This window comes from Chaetodon trifascialis, chromosome 3, assembly GCF_039877785.1.
Source record: "Chaetodon trifascialis isolate fChaTrf1 chromosome 3, fChaTrf1.hap1, whole genome shotgun sequence".
Taxonomy (NCBI): Eukaryota; Metazoa; Chordata; class Actinopteri; order Chaetodontiformes; family Chaetodontidae; genus Chaetodon; species Chaetodon trifascialis.
This window is the reverse complement of record NC_092058.1, coordinates 18,933,852-18,948,229: the sequence shown is the minus strand read 5'-3', so window position 1 is coordinate 18,948,229 and position 14,378 is coordinate 18,933,852. Positions and strand designations below refer to the sequence as shown.

Below are 14,378 nucleotides of genomic sequence, written 5' to 3'. Positions count from 1 at the left end.
TCCCCCCATTAATCAGTACCAATAGGCATTTGTATAATGATCTCCGTGCAGGTGCAGACATAATCAAGATAATCAAGTGTTTTTGGAGGCCATGCTGGCTTGTGTCTGTTATTAATGTGACAATAGAAAAACAGCCACAAAATGCTTTTTGTATAGCCAAATATTGGCAGTATGAACTTTTCCAGAATTATACTGATACTGCTTTTTTAAAGCTACTATTGGCTAGTATTGATGAGATATTGGCACATCCCAATTCAATAATTTCACAGATGTTGCAAAAATATCCACCGTAACAGAATGAATTTATCAAATGTCTGGTGGCCATGAAGAGTAGAAACTTCTTTGAATGAATTGAGTTGCATTTTTTTCTAAGTAGACACTTCTCTGTGAGTTATCTGAGTTGTTTAGATGACATGTTGACCGGCTACAGTTTCCATTATCTGCAACGTAAGAGCTGTAACTTTTGACACGTGCAGGGCTCATGGCCATGCTTGTTTTCTCCAGCAGAGTCAATAATATCCCAGCAAATAAGCTATTGTAATAAGCTGGCCTAATATAGAGGCATACTCTCAAGGACTGGTGGGTGGACTTTGTCAGATATGAAAGCAGCTTCATATGCTTGATGCTTCTTTATTTACACCGCTGTCAGTAAGAACAAACCCATATTACTGGATTCATTGATTTATTTTTGCACTGTATCTACAGATCTGTGAAAAGGTTGCGTTTGTGCCTCCTTGTACATCTAATGTTTGTTCAGTGTTAGGGCCGTTGGTTGTGATCTTCATTCCATCTCGTTCTCTTTACTGTTTGCTAGGACATCAGAGATGACTCTGAATTAAACTATTCTTTAGCAGAGATGTTTCCTAACAATGTTTGCATTTATTGAATGAAATAACACTTTCTCGTTTACATCAGCTCAGTTGTGTTTGGGTTTTATTAATGCATCTTTTTTTTCACAAATAGAATAAAGTCAAAGTCCTGCAATAGGAAATGATGTAAAGTATATTTACAGCAATATACAGCCTACCAAAATGTAAAATGGCACACAACACAAAATGGCGATTACCTGTTTTTCTTTATCAGCACTTCATTATTATTGCATCAATTGGTGAGAAGTATTTTGGCTGGCTTACTGTTTAGTATGTTGCTGGTGCAGCTGTAACCTTGAAGGAGGAGAAAATACTGTGTAAGTACACAGCACCCTCCTTCCTGCAGTCACAACATATGATAGAGCTACAGCAAGGCAACAAACATGGTCAGACAATCATTTTGAATTAAGAACAGGCAGATTAAAAGTATTTGCATTAGTTGTCCACTGACTCATAGTGCTATGCTAGCAAATACTTATAGAAAATGAAATTTTGGAACCATTTAAAATAAGGCACACTTTGTAAAAGTTTTATGTATATAAGTTGTAACTACTGGCTTTATTAATAATTAAATAGTAAATACATCATTTACTAATGCTCTATAGATCAGATGTTTTGTCAGAAGGTGAAAAAAAATCTCCTTTTTTGTTATTATGGCTTATAATTAATCAATTAAGCATAATTACTTATTAGAGCTAGAAACCTGTCAGTGGAACTGGCATTCATGACCATTTAATTTCTGACAGGGCATCATATTTGATGAAAAAACACATAAAACTTTGTTCAGCAAAATAAATGTCAGAGCTACATCTTAAATGTGGGAAAGTAGTTTGTGATGTATATTAGAGTTAAATTAGAGCATGTCAATAAGTTGATATACTGGAACTATACTAAGTTATAGTTACTCACCTGTTACTGTCACCAGTCACTTCCCACCTCTGTTAATGTCTTAGGAAGTATTTATCTTACATTAGTGCTCTCAATATGACTAGACAGTGTTGTGTCGCTGGAAACACGTAATGCCACCATAAGTACTGTTTCTGAGCAGCAGGGGGCGCCACACTCTCAGCCTATGTAGCTTTGCGTCCGGAAGACGTGTAGCCCTATTTGTCATTTTGAATCTGTAGTTCAACTAGCATAACTGCATAGCTACTTGTTAGCAATAGTGCGCTACTTTTGAAAACCAAAAATTTATATGTTACATGTATATTTAGATGATGTCGGCTGTATGTTAAGGCGCGTGGAACAATGTAGCAGCTGTGAAGTAACGTGAACTCAACACGGTGAGATAATTGTCAACGAACGTATTGTTCAGGAAATAGCTCGCCAGCTAAGCTAGTTAGCATTGTCATTACGTTAGCTAACACGTTTGCTAGTGGCTATTGCAGATTTGTCACCAGCCAGCCTTACCCAGATGTTCAATTTCACATGCCAGTGGCTAGTTATGGTTGCAGCTGTCCTCTCCTTGTGCTAACGTTGCATTCGCTTTTTCAACATTTCGCTTGCCAGGATTTTGGCCTCGCTATTTGAAGGAGAAAGAGAAAGTAATGGTGGAGTGGTGGGAGTAAACGTTAGCGGCTTCATCCAGGCAGCTGTATGTTAACATTAGCTCATTTTAGCGCAGTTTGGCTTCAGGTAAATTAGGCCAAAGACATTTGACAGAAATTGTTTGACCCCGTACACATTGCCATTACATTTCATGTTATCAAACAATATTCAAGCTAACAAGAATTTGACACTTGTTTTTCCCTCGTGGGCGTTGCTGTTAGCGTGTAACGTTTATGTAAAGGCTTGGTATTGATCGGGAATCTGAAGGCTTTTTTGTCTTATGTGTTATAATTTGGGTTTTCAGACTTTGTTCGTTTACTATGAGCTCCCTATCAGTCCAGCCTCCGGCATCAAGCTCATCATGCAGGACACTACCTGGAGAGGGAAATCAGGTACCACACCATGACGCCTACTTTGCCCGCAAAATTATCCAACACTGTATGAATAATTTATATTTGAGTGCTGATACCGTTTCGCCCTCAGGTACAGCCAAAAGCCCCTCTGCTGCAGATTCTGCGTGTTGCTGGAGCCCAGGAAGAAGTCTTCACACTCAAAGAGGTGAGCTGTCAGGAGAAAAAGCATGATTGTCAGTATGCTGACTCATAACAATGTGCTACCAGAGAAGTGCTCCAACGTTCTGTAGTCCTTTATTCTGGGCTCATATGGGTAAAAATGTACCCAGCAGGTCCCTTGTGATATATGATACCTAGTTTTTGTGTAGGTGATGCACTATTTGGGTCAGTACATCATGGGGAAGCAACTATACGACAAGCAGAGGCAGCACATCGTCCACTGCCAGGATGACCCTTTGGGAGAGCTGCTGGAGGTGGAGAGCTTCTCCGTCAAAAACCCGAGGTATTCACCCACACCAAAGACGGTCACCACTCAGTAATGCTAGACTACACATCTAAACTCATATATCGAAAATAGGGAAGTCCATTCTAAACTGTTTTGTTCTCATTTCACAGCCCCGTGTATGAGATGCTCAAGAAATACTTAGTTGTTCTTGGTTGTGCTGGTAAGTGACATATACATTTAATGTTTTATTCATTTTTTATGTGAAATAATGTTTCTGTCAAGGGGGATCACCATCAAAGAAATAGCAATCTATGAATCTGTTTTGTACATTTGTGATGACTCTAAATTCAATTGTGTCTTTTTTTCTCTTCCCTTTGTGTTTGATGAATTCAAACAACTTTAACATGGTATGTTTTGAAGTGAAGATCCCTGGGAATATAGTGATTATCTTGGCATCATATTCCCTCTGTGTAGTCTTAAGTCAGATTCTTTGGTTGGATACATTGTAAGTGTGATTGTGCATCTCTCGGGGATGCGGGAACCGGAGGAACGCCTGTTTTCCAGGGAGTCCAACAAAGTCGCAGCAGAAGGCCGTCGTGAGAGAGTGTATTATGCTATAATTAAAGGGTGGGGGTGTCCTTTTTTCTGTTACTGTGTCTCATCTGAAATGCAGACGCTGCAGAGAATCTTTCTGTGGGCCGTGAATGTGTTGAGGGCGGAGTGGAGGATCGTGGTCAGGTAAAGCTGAAGCATGGTGCTCAGGAGAAACAGAGACCCCCAACCTTTCTCGCCTCACTACACACAGCACTTGTGAAGACAGTGCTGGCAGGCTTAGTGCAAAGCTGATGAAAGTATAAAAATATCTCTTTGTCGTAAGATTTGACATGCACTTATCACAGTTACTTAGTTTTGTTTATTATCCTTTTGGAAAATCTCTTTGTCTGTGGCAACTGTCACACAAATGTAAGCACCACAGAAAAGACATTACAATGAAAAACAGACATGTAACTGCAAAGTGATCCACATCACCAACAATTAAGAACAACAAAATACAAGTGACATGCACCTCACACAACCAAAATGTGTTTGGATTTAGACCAGCAGGCCTTAGTATAGCTACAGATCACAAAGACTATAGTGAGCTGTTCTCTGCTCGTGTGTAATGAGGAGAGGAGGTAACGTCTGCTGTCTTCGTTGGTGTGCATTTGTACAGAGTGGCACCGTCTCTGTACAGCCCCATTCTTGGTTTGGTCTGGTGGTATTTTCAGCATCATTTTGCGACCCACCAGCACCACCCAGTGGATGGGGGGCAGAGTCACTCTCTCTGTCTGTCTCAGAGTTCTCTGCTCTGAACTGGAGGATCACAGCCCCTTTCAGCCGCAGGCCGAACAATAACCCTAAACCTTTTCACCCGTCCCCACATTCCTACACCCTTCTTTCCTATTCCCTCCAAAATCCACCATGAAGCACCTACTGAGTGCCCACTTGTGTGGAAGACTTTGTCTCAACATTGTTGAGTCAGATTTAAATTTAGGATCTGTGTTTTTCTAAAGTACATATTCAGTCTTTCAGCTTTGATTAATACCGAACAATGTGAGACATTAGATGCTCTCAATTTCTTTTTGCCTCTGTTTTATTTCTTGTGTGAAAACATCTTTTCCATGGATGTATGCTGTACAAGAAAATTTCTGTTGTACAGTATATGTCCATGGATCAGAATTTGGAGTATAAGTCACCACTTAAATCCTGTGATTTAGTTTTCACATACTACACATTAAAATTATTGTAGGCTTTATAAACCTTTGACTCGCTAGTTTAATCACTGTGCTAATTAGAACACTGGCTTTCCTCTCAATTTGTCTCTGCTTTTTAACCTCTGCACAGTTTCAGTGAACCTATTATTTCCTCAATTTTATTTGACCTCCCTCCCCAATGGCCCCTACCCTAATTGCCCAGCCCCTTGTTCCCTCTGCCACCACCCCATATCCGGAGGCCATCTTGAAAAGGAGCTGTGAGTCCTCCAAGTGCCCAGTTGAGGCTCTGTGTTCTAATTTTTGTCCTTCCTCCCACTGTAGATGTGTGGGGGTGTGGTCAAAGCAGGGCTGGAGGCTGTCAGCGATGGGCCTCTCCTGCAGACCCCCTCCCAGAGACGACCTCGGGAGCCAGATGATGGTAAGTGAACAATCTGACTTATGTTCAGAAATATGCCCAAAATGCTGGATTTAACTGTTCCAAACCTCTCCAGACTCCCTTGAAGGCTTGCCGCGGTCAGCCTGCAAACGGCCCAAACTGGACGTTACTTTGGACGAGTGGGACCTCTCTGGCCTGCCCTGGTGGTTTCTGGGTAATCTCCGTAGTAACTACAGCCGCAGGAGTAATGGATCCACTGACATCCACACAAACCAAGTAAGAAACTTCATGTGTTGTTAGAAAGTTAATCTAATAATAATAGTAACAGCTGGTTTGGGGCTAAGTTAGGAGTTTCCAACCTTAAAGATACCACACACAGACTAAGTACTTGTTGGCAAATGGCATAAATTGGAGCATAACAGTGGTGGTCTGACTGATGTGTCAGCTGTCTCCTGCACAGGAGGAGGACACAGCCATCGTGTCGGACACCACAGACGACCTCTGGTTCCTGACTGAGGGCGAGAGTGAACAGGTGAGCGTGGAGATGAAAGAGGCTGCGCTGGAGGAAGGGAGCGGAGGAGAAGGGGAGGCTCCACCTGAGGATGATGATGGAGGGGGGAAGGAGGAGAAAGCAGATCGTGAGGTAGGAGTTAGTTTAGGTTTCTGTCTTCTTTGGTTCCAGACAGACTCATACTAAAATTATTATCATTGTTTATTTATTTTGTATTGTATTTATTGTTGAGAATGAGGATAATGTTATGACGTGTTTGATCAGATGCAGGAGGAGCCAGATGAGGACTCGCAGTGTCTGAGCGATGACACTGATACAGAGATCTCCACACAGGTTTGTGGCATCTTTCTTTTCCTCACTGTTTAGCTTTAGGTTGTTGTAGTTGTAGATTAAAATTTAAAAAATGTTGATTTGTGACTTTTTATCTTTGTTATCCCTCAGGATGCATGGCAGTGCACAGAATGCAGGAAGTACAACACACCTCTCCAGAGGTACTGTGTTCGCTGCTGGGCTCTGCGTAAGAACTGGTATAAAGATGTCCCCCGACTCGCCCATTCCCTTTCTGTTCCTGACATCCCAGCATGCAGCGCTCTCACCGCCCATGATGAGGAAGATGACAGTGACACAGGCATTGATGTCCCAGACTGCAGCAGGACAGTGTCTGACCCCGTCATCCTGCCCTCCCACTCTACAGCTGACCGACCACTGCCCACCATGGTTAGAGGGAAAGGCAAGGGGCCCTGGCCTTCCAGCTTCCACAAGGATGAGCAGCTTTCAGAAGGGGAGAGTCAGGAAAATCTGGGGATGGAAGTTGAAGAAGTTAGGCCTGAGGCACTGTTGGAGCCTTGCAAGCTGTGTCGAGTGCGACCGCGCAACGGAAATATAATACACGGACGTACGGCTCACCTGCTAACCTGTTTCCCATGTGCGAGGAGGCTACACAAGTTCCAGGCTCCTTGTCCAGGATGTGGGAAGATCATTCAAAATGTTATTAAGATATTCATCCTCTAGAAAGCACGCACCCATCTGTCAGGCTCTGGGGACCTAAACAGTAAATAATACAACAAACATTTTCCACCACAGTCGACCACTCAGCGGCAGGCACTCTGGTGCACACTCTCTGCTCAGAGACACACAAAAAACATGCACCTTACCGGTAAAACCTACACAGATACACACAAAGTATGGAACTTGCTAAAGCTTGCTCTTGGTTGCATGGTTTATTTTGCATCGCACTGCCTCTGAAGTATTGTTTGATAAAACACAGGAGTTTGCCATACCACTTGTTTGTTTTGGTGCCGCATTTAAATGAGGGATACACAAAGGCAGAAGTATTTATTTATTTATTCAAAGACCACATGAGATGAGAGTGCAGTTTGTGTGAGCTGTTGATTTTATGAAGGCTTTCTTTTTCCAGGCGATGTACATTTTCTTGTATTGCATTTCTTAAATGTCCCATTTTAAAAACTAGTGTTGCTTACCTTAGTTCTTGTAGTTTTGTTTGATTTTCCTTCTCCATAGATTCAGCTCAGCCATCTCAAGAAAAATGGGAGAAGTTACTGCTGGTATGTAGCTACAGTAACATATCAACCATGTTCTAGGCCATTTTGTGCTGCTTTTCACCCCATTTGTATCATTTAAGGTATTGTGGCTCAGAGATTTCAGTTATGAAGACAAGATTGAAGGAAAAACAGGAAAAGAGTCTTAAAACCATGACCGTGTTGTCTGCTGCTGCAGCTCCATGAAAGTATCCTCCTAAACCTTTATTACTAAAAAGTGTGTTCTCGCAGCCTAAGTGAATGTACTGTAAAATACAAATGTGGTGGCTTTAGTCCTGTTTCTCTCAACAAAGTATTTTAAAATGTAGAGCTGAATTTAACCTGCTTGAGAATGCACAGCTGAAGTATTTACTGTAATTTTCTCTCATGGTAGTAATTTGATATTCATATGTATTCAATATTTCCAGTTGCCAAGCCTCTGACACTTATGCCTGCAGTAACTTATGTCATATAATTGTTGGGTAAAGTTTAAATGTTATCATTCAGAGAGGGTGCTTTACACCCTTCCTGAGCTTACGATAAATGAGTAATTTCTGTATATTTTGTATTTAATTTATTTATGAGTCTGTTTTAATTGTTTAGACGAGCACCTCTAATGAAACAGAAAAAGGCCGCATTTGTTACAGTTCTAACGTGTAATTTAGAGCTAAGATGCCTCAGAGAGTGATACAGAAAGTCTTTAAGGAAAGTTACCAAATGTACCCTCTGTGAAAATGACTGCGTAGTACTTATTTGGAGGTGGGGGAGTTTGATTTAAGCGTTACACTGCCATGTAATGACTCTGAACTTTAATTTGTATCTTATAGATTTAATTTTGATGGTTCTGCGTTATTTGAAGGTTGTATCACCGCAGCATGCACATGCCTCGACCTTTCAGTGAGTGTGTGAGCTTTTTCCAAATACAGTCGCTCTACAATACTCACAAGTAAGATTCCCAGTGACAGAAAGCATTTGACTCTTGCCTCTGCTTTGCGCAGAGGGAATATAGTAATTCCTTGATCTGCTCTTTACTTGCGCTTAATCTTTCTGCCAGCAGGTGGGGAGAAGTCTCAATATTGTATCAGGTGCCCACAGAAGCTGTACAGTACCAGTGATAACATGTAATGCATATATAGAGCATGCCTCCTGTCGTGAGTAGAGCCAGCCCTGAGCTGATGTGAGAGCTATATTAGCTGAAAGCTATAAAAGATACATGTAGCTTGTTGTATTTATCACCACCATTGTGAACCGAGAGAGACAAAATTCCTCTGAATACAGACCTCATAAAAATGGCTTCGCACTCATACCATTAAAACTGGTTCAGAATGACAGATAATTGTTGCAAATATTGATATTAAGACTAATGTACTCGAACATGGTACAGCTAATATAGTTGTTTTTTCTTTTCTACTTGTTATGGAATAAAATGAGTTGTTTTGTAAAGCAATAAAACATTGGGAGTTAATTGTGTCGTGTTGCTGACCACAGGGACAGTCGACGTACAGTGCTGGTGAAGAGAGGCGTGCATGTGTGGTGTGTGTTTTGGCTGAAGAATAAGTCATTGTGTGACAGGCCAGCTGTCATGTCCTCTCCTCGACTGGACTCCAGCACCTCTCCTCTGCTTACTCACTGTTCCACTTCTTGTGTCGGCCTTATTTTTGTCCTCTTGTCTCGAAGTGGGACAGACACCCTACCTTCTACAGTATATGATGCTGTCACACTGCTGCTATCTCAGTTGTACATAAATACTGCAGCTAGTGTCGCCATTACTCATTAGGGAAGATTCCCTTGGTGTGGAAAGTCCCCTGTGACGCTGTCCACCATCTGAAACCACACAAAGTTCCACTAAAGTCACTTGTACTGACAGTTCCATTAAGTATTAGTACTTTCATACAAGTGCAGGCAAAATATAAATATACTTTAGTATCATCAGGAAAAGTGTCAAATGTGCAAGTAATGCAGAGAAATGTCCTGTGACTGTTACGCTATATCATTAAGTGATTACCACCCATGCATTGACGTGTAAGGAGTATTTTACTGTTGTAGTTGGATGAGGTGGAGCAAATGTTGAACTCTGTGACTAATGAGTATTTCTGTTATCGATGAATCTGCTAATTATTTTTTCAATGAAACTAATTGGCTTGTAAACGATGACAAAATAGTGAGAAGCGTCCATCACAATCACCCAGAGCTCAAAGTGACATCTTCAAATTGCCTCTTCTGTCCAAACCTTTAAATTCTCCTCTTTTCTCTCATTTAAAACAAGGAAAGCATGACTTTGACATATTTTTAAACTCGACCTATGTTTTAATGTAAGATCTTATTTAAGTAACTCAAATAACTGTGGTGGAATAAAACACATTTCCCTCTAAATTGCTGTGGAGTATAAATGGAAAGTATTGTCAAAACAAAATCCAGTGAAGCACAATCGTCTTTAATTTGTGCTCACATACAGAACTTCAATAATGTACTGGCAAACATGGAGATAGCCAGGGGTCGCTGTCCTCAGTATTAAATGCTTATGGCAGCCATACTAAAATGCTTTCACTCACTCTGCGTCTAATTCAAGAATGGCGAACTGCTTTGTCTGCGGCGTGTGGCATGTCGCAGAGCGCAGAGACAAAAATGGCGTAACACCCATGTTCACATGGCACCCACAGCTTGGTAGCTCCAGAATGGCACAGTCTAGGGAGTGGTAGGGGATCTGCATGTTTCCATGGCGACAGCACCTCCATCCCAACATCCCAGAATAACTTAACACATTCTCCCTTTATCCCCTATGGCGTATGCAATACTTCCTAGACAGAAAATAGTTAGGATGGAAGCTCTCTGTTGAACATTGCTCCCATATTTTTGCCCATACTTGTCATTTTATTGCTTTTTTTTCTGTTCTCACACTTGAATGAATCACCTTTATCGATATATGTAATATATCTGTGTCATTCTCTTCCTGTGTCCTTCATCTGCATACCTCCAGGTTGGTGAGCCTCAGCCTGTTTACCCTTCTTTACTCTCTCCCGGTCGTGCGTCTGGATATCTGTAACTGTATCTGTGTGGCCAGGACCTTTCTTTCTCACCTCTGTGCACAAACACACACACTCACACCACACACACACACTTTCCCTCTGTTGTGTCCGACTATTTGGTCGCTCCAGAAACCAGGCCGCTAAATTTGTCCCACTGGTGACATGGGAGAAGGTCAGTGGAGCCAGAGAAAAACAAAGATAGGAATATGGAAAAAAGGCATAAAGATGGAGAGAATTTCAAAATAAGAGCAGACATGAAGGACAGAGATGTGACACATTTATATGAGATGAGAGGAGAAACATAATTGAGCTTGTCTTCCCTTGTATCCACAGCAGGAGGCCTGATATGGAAGATGGCGCTGAGAAGCTGGGCTGACTGGGATCAGGCATAGTTTCTGCATAGCCGTCCACTCAGATCTCACAACACTCTGCAGTCGTATACACATCAGTGGCCTCCGACAGGATTCAACCGTGTCTCCTAGAGGAGCTATGCTGATTGCGGTTTACACTTGAGCAACGTGAAGGTGTAAATTGCTTTCAGATTAAACAGGATAGATTTTATGAGGGCCTAGCTTTACCCTGTCAGATACTTTCCTGATTAACTTCAGTGGCAGTCTCAAAACGATGAATGCTGTTTGTCCTCTGGTCTGTGGCGTCTGTTTTGATCAAACAACCTGTGGCATTATGGGAACATATGTCATGTAATTATCTGTTTTGTAGTAGTGGAGCAAAGCTTATTTACAGTGAATGACTTTAGGGCTACCATGTGCTCCAAAGTATGTTAGTGGGAAGTGGGTTATGTATGTAGGTATGAGTATGTATGGTTGTTTGTCCATGTGTGCCCGAGCTTCGCAGTGAGTGGGATGCCAGTGAAGGGAAGGGCAGCGGATGGCTCAGGGGCTCAGCCCATTCCTGTGATTTAACATGACACCACTTGCACTAAGACTGCGACAGCTGCGTATGCACATGCCGGCCATTCTGTTTGTTGTAGGGGATTACTCTGCGATAAAAGCCCCAGTGAGGAGCAGCATGGCTGGGCTACAGAACTACTGTTTCCCCCCTGACTTAGAAAGCTTTCTCCAGGCCTCCAGAGCCCTGTGAAAACACAGGTGGGGGCACTTCATTCTGAACAGGAATGAATGGGAGTATTCTCCCGATGATTAGCCGGGCCGTAGTAGTGTCACATCACCTTTAGACATCAGTCAAACGGTTCAGCACTGCAGCTTACGTAAGTTTCATTACTCAACAGAAACAGTGGGCCATAGTAATCAGCTCTGGCTGCTCCCTTTCATCTGCTTCAGAGTAGATTGATTTGCTTTGATTGTGTTGTTTAGATCATCTGGGAGGAATCCGCGGCTTTGCCGTCTTTCAACATTAATGTTGTGCCGTTGGTATAAACTCAGAATCTGAAAGAGGAGAGCTCTGCACTGTGCAGTATGAAAAACTGATATCAAAGGGTTGAGTAATTGACTTAATGGACCATGTCCTCTCCAAAAAAGACACTTAAGCAGTCCATAACATCATTGCGTAAGTCCAGACTTCAAACAGAACAATGATACCAGGAGTAATCCAGAAATACTCAAGTTTACACCCAGAAAGTAGACACATAACTATACATTCTCCAAAACCTGTATCTCATCTTCATTCACTCCTACCACAACCACAATCACCATACAGGCAAGGGTGTACACTGCTTCAGTAATGGAATAGAGGTTGATCAAGAGATGTCAATTAACTGGATTAATTATGATCAAATTAAGTTTCTATAAAATGGGTCTTTATGTTAACAAAAGGCAAAGTCCATATAACTGCCAGCTAACCTCCTCTTATCAGTGCAAAAATGCTGCTGAACACAGAAAAATGTCAAATTTGTCCACAGGCAAGCAAACAATTTTATCGAATATGATAAATAAGGTGTCGGATGATAAATTAGTATGAACTTGGGTTTAAAATAAATCTCTAAAGATTTTATAACTGCTTATAAACTCAACTCAAAAGAACATTGTCTCTTATTTTCCCTTTAAATTCAAAGAAATTCTACAGTTCTGTCCTGCAAACACTGAAGAAAACAGAGGACCTGCCGAACAGACACATGTATTCCACTGACTGCAGTCAGCGTTTGTGGTTATTGTGCATCAGATTGTATCTCAGCGGACAGAGATCCTCGTTTATCCACCTTTGATCAACACCCCTGAACTGTTGTTATGTTATTCTCCACTTACATATCTGAGATTTCCCGACTGCGCTCAGATGACAGGTCTCCAGGTCAGTGATGATCTTGAGGCTAACCTGGGGTGAGGGGGACTGATCCCCCCCGTCCATCTCCCCCGCCTCCCCCCTGCTCAGCTGTCTCACAATGTGCTGCTGCTTGTCACCAAGGAGAAGTGGAACAGAGTTGCCAGTGACAGGGCAATCCCTGCTGCACACACCAACATGCAGGCACATAAACACACACATACACACTTGGATTTTTAGTCTAAATAATTTGGCTTCTATCATTTTAAATCTCACAGTTATCTTTGTTTTGAACTATCTCACAGCAGATTAAAGTTTTTTTTTCTTGTTTATTTGGTTTCTCCTACATCTTATTCCATTATTAGATGATCCCTCAATCAAATCAAACCTGATTATAAATATTAAAAGACGTCTTATTTTGTGTTACCTCCTACGAGAGACTGATCAGGTACAAACAGCTGCAACATAAAGTATGAGTCTCAAAAAGATAAAGACAGATCAAATCAAGTTACAATCTCAACGGTCTCTGGATTGAATGTTTGATCCGATCAGTTCTTTGTTTGTCCAGTTTAAGCGTTTTCATTGACCTAAATCTGACTGAATTCAGGACGGAGGTTTCAGCGTGTGAAGCATCTGCAAACAGTAGATAAACACCCGATGTCCTCTGGTTTACTGCATCTCAAGTGTTCACTTCAAAATGCTGAGAGGGGACTTGTTCTTCAAACAAGACACAAGTGTGTGTCAGAGACTACACACACGCACACACGCACGCACGCACGCACGCACGCACACACGCACGCATGCACGCACGCACGCAGTGTGCTCTGGTTCTGCTGACAATGGGTTAAGATGACAGAAGGTTATGAGTGACTCTGACACACTGCAGACCCCCTCCCTGCTGTACCCATGAGAGCAACACAGGCGTCTTTGTACTCGCTCCACCATCAGTGACCATCCATCACAGACTAACCTGACAGCCCAACTGCAGCCCCGCGCCAAGCCTCGACTCTGCACTCTGCCTCGATCCCAAACCCGAGCCCAAAGCCCAGAACTAGACCACAGCCCACTGCCCAGTCCTGCTAGACCACCGCCCGGCAGCCGGCCTCAGAACAGACCCCTCTCTCTGTACCAACAAGTCATTCCATCTTACAGTGAGTGGGATAGTTTCACTCACAGCTGGCACACAAAACATTTTAAGTATCCCATAATTCTAGTCTAAATGTACTTGTAACTTTATATTTAGAACCCTAAAATTAGGAAATAAAAGTTAAGAAAAGTTAAGAATGGGTTAAGTACAGGAAGAGGTATAAGAACAGGTAAAAAGAGGAGATGAAAGTAGGCCTAGAGGATATTGAATTGAGACAGCATGCTGTATATTTGCTTTGCTCATTATCCCTGCTCTTAATTAAGAGTCCCATTAAGATGTGGGAGCTCTCTAAAAGGCATTTTTTTTAAAACTTCTAATAGCATGAAAAGCACAAGTGTCAGTGCACGATGATCCTGGAACTCACGCTGTTAATGATATGCTCTATAAAACAATGTGCTGTGACCGTAAAAGATAAGACAGTCAAAGATCCCCAGCATGTAAGGCAAATTATCAGCCTGAACTGTGAGAAGACATTAAACTGGGAAAACTCTGTCAAATGGCAACGATAACTGGGAAGCGGGACTCAAGCTGCCACAGGTGTCAAATCAGACTAATGAAGAAATATATGTCCCATAC

At 42.0% G+C, this 14,378-nt stretch overlaps 1 protein-coding gene across 2 annotated transcripts; it reads left to right on the top strand.

The window, feature by feature from the left end:
• Window positions 1-1,968: 1,968 nt before the first annotated feature.
• Window positions 1,969-8,857, top strand: mdm4 (MDM4 regulator of p53). Of its 2 annotated transcripts, none has more exons than XM_070992144.1 (11): window positions 1,969-2,152; window positions 2,722-2,809; window positions 2,901-2,975; window positions 3,139-3,272; window positions 3,386-3,435; window positions 3,889-3,953; window positions 5,291-5,387; window positions 5,461-5,621; window positions 5,806-5,988; window positions 6,121-6,189; window positions 6,298-8,857. In XM_070992144.1, the coding sequence occupies exons 2-11, from the start codon at window positions 2,738-2,740 to the stop codon at window positions 6,865-6,867; spliced, it is 1,476 nt and encodes a 491-aa protein (XP_070848245.1). In that variant the 5' UTR covers window positions 1,969-2,152; window positions 2,722-2,737; the 3' UTR covers window positions 6,868-8,857. The 2 variants fall into 2 exon arrangements, with proteins under 2 accessions (XP_070848245.1, XP_070848237.1); XM_070992136.1 differs by having other exon boundaries at window positions 5,791-5,988.
• The last annotated feature ends 5,521 nt before the right edge of the window (window positions 8,858-14,378 follow it).

What these genes read in the sequence shown, in the direction of transcription:
- mdm4 (XM_070992136.1), top strand. Translation starts at nt 2,738, where the DNA reads ATGAGCTCCCTATCAGTCCAGCCTCCGGCATCAAGCTCATCATGCAGG. An exon ending in ACCTCGGGAGCCAGATGATG is followed by an intron (nt 5,388 to 5,460) that starts GTAAGTGAACAA and finishes AAACCTCTCCAG; the next exon opens with ACTCCCTTGAAGGCTTGCCG. An exon ending in ATACAGAGATCTCCACACAG is followed by an intron (nt 6,190 to 6,297) that starts GTTTGTGGCATC and finishes GTTATCCCTCAG; the next exon opens with GATGCATGGCAGTGCACAGA.